This window comes from Nanorana parkeri, unplaced genomic scaffold (assembly GCF_000935625.1).
Source record: "Nanorana parkeri isolate BGI_ZX_2015 unplaced genomic scaffold, ASM93562v1 scaffold3976, whole genome shotgun sequence".
Classification (NCBI taxonomy): domain Eukaryota; kingdom Metazoa; phylum Chordata; class Amphibia; order Anura; family Dicroglossidae; genus Nanorana; species Nanorana parkeri.
The window spans coordinates 19507-25260 of record NW_017310243.1 but is presented as its reverse complement, the minus strand read 5'-3'; the positions used below and the strand labels follow the sequence as shown (position 1 = coordinate 25260).

At 51.7% G+C, this 5754-nt stretch overlaps 1 protein-coding gene across 1 annotated transcript in view; it reads right to left on the bottom strand.

Annotated features, from left to right (window-relative positions):
- Positions 1-476: 476 nt before the first annotated feature.
- The window catches only part of CD2 (CD2 molecule), a gene marked incomplete at its 5' end in the record, with an annotated part of 21012 nt that continues 15734 nt past the window's right edge, over positions 477-5754 (bottom strand). The window contains 2 exons of the mRNA XM_018575467.1: positions 477-862; positions 3380-3484. Of these exons, the coding sequence (XP_018430969.1) occupies positions 477-862; positions 3380-3484 (491 nt within the window). The remainder of the gene's footprint in view (positions 863-3379; positions 3485-5754) is intronic.

Here is a 5754-nt window from a genome sequence, read left to right as displayed (position 1 = left end):
GTAAATTAACGCCCGGAACTCCACGTTTCGGGTGTCGGGTGATTCAAACATGTGCCGCCCCTCTGCTCAGTGCCGGCCCTGACAACAGCGCCCTGCCGCAGTACTCCTCTCGAGCCCTCAGTCCTGATGCAATCAGTGGGCTGGCTCTTGGGAGGAGTTATGCAAATATTAATATGCCTCGATGGGCGGGTGTCACTCTGGATGAGTGGGCGTTCCCAGGCAGGCTGTATTTGCATGTTGACCTCTCTAAGTAACGCCCAGCCATGCACTTTGCTTTGGTGCGGTGTGCTGCAGAGCTGTCCCCGGTTGCCGGTTCACCGACACCGCCGATAAACACGTCTGCCTATCATTCAAAACGTGTAAATAATTCCCAATGGGCCCAACAGATACTTTAAGATCCAGTACAGACAGAAGAGAAATGGCAGTGAATACTGTCCCGGCTGACCTGTAACATCGTTTCCTCCCCCGCTTCCCGTCTAGTGTCTCTTCCGGTTCTGCCGTGTCGGTTTGGACTTGGTGCGCGGCGTCGGCTTTGGTGCTTGATCCTTGGGGTGATTTCCCGGCAGGGCTGGCTTCGTCTGTTGCGGAGCCGGGCCCTGGGGGTTAAGCAGAACGCTCTCCGGCTGCCCATTAGGGGGCTCGGGGGGTCTCGGCCTTCGAGCTTTCTTGCCCGTCGGTGCGGCCTCCGGCGCCTCCAGTCTTTGGGTCGGCGGCCTTTCGGAGGAGACGTCTTCGGTTTCATCGGTGGTGTAGTAACTTGGCGGGGGAGCGCTGGCCTGGACGGGGGGCTGCGGCAGCTGACGCTCCTGGATGACCTGCCTCCGGTCGTTGCAGTACATGGTCTCCTCGGCTCTTTCCCGCTCTGTTGGGTACAAAAGGGACGCCGTCACTTTATTTGCGTCAATGCAACTCAGTGGTACTTAAAGGATCACTCCGCTCAAAACTAACATCTCAAAAGATGTCGGGTTCTGAGGGGGAGGGACTTGTTTTATGATGAAATTTGTTGTTTACTGTTCAGTGAGCAAAGTAGAAGTAGAGGGAGGGAAGAGGAAGAGAGGGATCATGCTTGCCACTGAGGTCAATTAACTCAGCAGTTAACCCTTTACACACAATCAGTAGCCAGACACAATGTGTTGTGACAGAAGCAATGCGCTATTCCCCCCCCGCTATAGCAATTCTGAACTGTAAGGAATATCTGTGACACTCGCCGCCACACACAGGGGCAGGAATGTACCAGAGTGTAAACTAGGGATGCACCGATACCGATACAAGCATCGGTATCGGTGCCGATACCGAGTATTTGGGCGAGTACTCGTATTTGGCCAAATGCTCCCATGCCTAGCCCGATACTTCACTTGTGACAAGGGGGCATGGAGCCGGCCTCCCGGCCAATCAGGAAGCAGGGCGCGGCATCATTACACCGCACCCGGCTTCCATGATTGGCCAGCAACCCGGCTCCATGCTTTGTGACGAGAAGCATGGGACGGCTCTCTTGTTAATCGGGAAGCCGGGTGGCGAGTCTTGACACCCCGCCTGGCTTCCTGAATGGGACTTCTGGTACTCGGTATTTGGTATTGGCGAGTACCGGAAAAAATATATCGGTACTCGTACCCGGTTCCAAACTACCGTTATCGGTGCGTCCCTAGTTTAAACTATAATACTTGCCTTCCAACAGACTGGGATTGTTTAATTTCTTATTTGAAGCATTCAGAGAATCATTTTGATGATTTTTAAATATTGTTTTTAAGAAAGAAAAGAATAAGATGATAATAACAGAAAAGATATAATAAGAGAATATAAAACGAGAAACAGAAAAATAAAGTGGATTTGAAGGAGAAGCAAAGTTTGGCCGGGTCTTTGGTTCCTATGTGGAGGACAATTCACTCAGGAAGTCCAAACTGACAGACTCTCATAAGTGACTCTTCAGGTATCTTTAGCAGTTCAGATGAAAAATGACAGTGCGCTGGGCCTCACAGGAAGGCTGCCCGGGTCCCCAGCAAGTTCCCGGCAGCCGTCCTGTGAATGGTGGCGCCTGTTTACAGCGCCGAATGAAAATCTCCTCCTTCCTGTGGATCCATGTAGCCAAATATGACTGTTCTCATTACTGGACTGTGCAGATCTCGGGCTAAGCAGGATCTGTGATAACGTTTTCTGACTTTAAGCTGAAGGGATTTATGATGGTCTGCTTTGCGTCTGGAGCTGACTGTTTATTCTGATCGTTTTTCTCCTGGCTAGTGGATGTTAGAGAAACGAGGGTGGCACGGTGTTCAGTATGACTACGCATTCTGGAGAAATAGAGATGGGGTTACAGGAAAGACTGGAAGGGAGGAGATACAAGGACAGAGGAGGGGAGAGAAGGACAAAGAGGAGAAAAAGTGAGTTAGAGGAAAGAGTGAGGGGGTAGGGGGAGGCATGGGCGTGAGAGATGCGGGGAGGAGAGGAGAGAGAGAAGAGAGAAAGAAGAGAGAAAGAAGAGAGGAGAGAAAGAAGAGAGAGGAGAGAAAGAAGAGAGGGAGGAGGAGAGAGAGGAGAAAAGAGAGAAAGAGGAGAGAAGAGAGAGAGAGAGGAGAAAAAGAAGAAAAGAGAGAAAGAGAGGAGAGTGAGAGGAAGAGAGAGAGAGAGAGGAAGAGAGAGAGGAAGAGAGAGAGAGAGAGAGAGAGGAAGAGAGAGAGTAAGAAGAGAGAGAGGAGGAGAAGAGAGAGAGAGAGAGAGGAGAGAAAGAAGAGAGAGAGGAGAAGAGAGAGAGATAAGAAATAGAGAGAAGGAGATAAAGAAGAGAGAGAGATAAAGAGAAGGAGATAAAGAAGAGAGAGAGATGAGTGGAGCAGAGTAAGAGACGGGGAGAGGAGCGCAGAGGTGAAATGAGAGGAAGGAGAAGGTATGAGGCAGTGGAAAGGAGTCCGGTCTGTAGAAGATGGAGTGTACTGTGCAGGGTGACACACACGGTGACACAGGAAGCAGCTTGCGGTCTCTGTACAGGATGTGGTGTATTTTTGTTATATATGAGAATTCTTCTGTATATTTTATCACCCTTCTGATCTCCAGCACCTGCCACCCCCTCACCCGCCATTTTCCAGAATCTGCCGTTCTCTGCACCGTTCCTGTCTCTCAGCCATTCACCTCGTCACCCCCGATGCCCCTTCTTCCTGCCCGCCATTCATATGGCCACTTGTTTCTTGTTTTCCCCCTTTAGATCCGCCAATCACTCCATAGTATGAGGGCCGATGTGCCCGGATGTACATGGGATTGTTGGGGTGTGCGCTGTCACATGACTGACGCGTGTGACCACCATAGGACCAATCCTACATCTGGTCAGGTGGCCATCCATGAAGATGTTCTGAGACTTTCCACGTGTAGGAAATACAAAGTTGTCACTCACTTGGCCTTCGGCACGTTCTCACGCTGTACACGATGAGGGCAATGAAGATAATGAAGGCCACTCCTCCGGCGGCGGCGGCCAGGTAGATGTACCAGTCTACCACGTCTGTGGGGAGAAGACGCGTCACAGAGATTGATAACGGGTTCAGATCTTTATAAATCCCCCTCTACAGATCTCCACACTATCTCATCCTCTCCCTCCGTGTCTGCGGACCCTGCGCATGGTCAATACGCAGCGCCGGCACCACAAATGGAGTTAAAAAGAACCAATTAGCGTTCACTAAGGATAAGGGGAAAAAAGAAAATACATCCTGACACTTTTGTTACAATGTATTTGTGAATGAAGCCCGCACTGTTTGCAGAGTCCATTCATCCAGCAGTGATGAGAGCCGAGACGTGGCAGAGTGGGCTGTACTGGCCCGGCGGTACTGTGTGTGCCGGCATCAAGCCCCTGATGGCGTCCTTTAGGATAAATCAGGTTGGAGGGGGCTTAGGGGTTTGTGATGCTAGGTGCCACGTTTGTGGGGATATCCTCCCCTGGGAGGGGGGGTACGGCCGATAGTCATGTAAGGGGCCCGGCCGTGAGTAATGATTCGGTCTGGTGGTGCATTACATGTCTACGGCACTATTGTTGTTCTAACGTCTTGAATTGTGAGGCCTGGTGGTATGGCCCAGCCTTATCTCTAGAGCCCCACGGGGCCTCTCTCCCACCCAGACCACAGCCAGTACCTTACAGGTGGTGGCTCCATCACTGACGACCAGACAGAAATTGTGCTAATGACAATCTTACCCAACTGGTGGATATCTTATACTCTGAGATCGTATTCGGAGAACGTACCTGAGTGATATCGAGCAGTAAAAGAAGGAGGCCAATTACTACTGAACAATACAACACCATAACGCCCCCTAGTACCCTGACACACCGACATCCCACCATTTTGTGGCTACAAATTCTCAGCTGGAAAAACAGGGTTTTTTGTGTTCAATTTATGCCGAAGGCCAAATTACTGAAGGCATATACTGAACAGTACTCTGCCCGGGGATGATGGGGGTCCCAAGGGGGCCTGGCCATGAGTAAGAAACTGAATTGTGCCTCCATTCACATAAGAATGGGGTTCAGGAGTAGTTCTCTAGTGTCCGGGATCTGGAGGGTTCCAGTTCATCCTGATGAAAGCGGATCTACTGGGTCTGGCCATGAGCAGGGAGTGCAGAGGCCCTTCTGTGCTGTGCCCCTTGGATTGGCATCCCAGGGGTGCCAGAAAATCAGGATGGGTTCGGGACCCCACTCAGTAGGTTTTTTTTCTGCACCACGCTTCATGGGCAGGCCTTGTGGCTAACCTGGAGCATTTTTTTTTATCTTGGCTGGAAGGCCCGCCACGTCTCACACTGGCACCTAATTATGCATGACTTCACATTGGGACCCTACAGAAGACGGAAGGTGTTTGTGCCTTCGGGGCCCACCCTGTTGTTGGGACTGACGTTCTGTGGCCTCTATGAGTTTTCTTTACCTCTCTCCACTTGGGGATCTCCCTTTGGGAGACAAGTACTTGGTGGACTGGTCCCTAAGGATTGGGATCCGTAAGCCATAACCCAATGACCTAGGTCAGTGATGGCGAACCTTGGCACTCCAGCTGTTTTGGAACTACAAGTCCCATGAGGCATTGCAAGGCTCTGACAGCCACATACATAACTCCCTGAGGCAGATGCATGTTGGGATATGTAGTTTTGGCACAGCTGGAGTGCCACGGTTCGCCACCACTGACCTAGGTGGACCCGGGTTACCTTGCCCCTGTCAGGAGTCTTCGCCCACCAGGGAGGTTCAGGGAGTCATGATCCTTCCTCTTCGGAGGAGGACTAAAAGAACCCTTGTACAATATTTTATTTCAGAGCGTTGTGATTTCACGATCTACCCCTCTGTGTACGCAGGGGACGTCTGTCTACGTTGCACGCACCGCAGACTTCAAATAGAAAACTTGGTAGAATATTCATGTTGGTATCATCAGGTCGTGACCTGGAATCGGTCCCCCCGTACGTGACACCCCCGGTACGTGGCATTGCTGGCATTTTCGACACTGACGCCTACTGTATGCAGGGCCGGATTTACTCACTCTGCTGCCCCAAGGCCAGGTTCCTCCATGCACCCCCCTACCTGCCAACCCTCCACCATGGAGAATGGCAGACCTGCAGGCTGCATGCAAGTGATCGCCGCTGTACATTTAGATCTGCTTGCCCAAAACCGGGCTAAATGTAGAAAACAACCACCCGCCCGCCACCCAGAACTACATGTCCCTGGCCATCGGGAGATAGGAATCCCACACCCCTGCTGCCCCTCTACTCCCCCCGCTGCCCCTCTACCCCCCCCTGCCCCCCCATTCC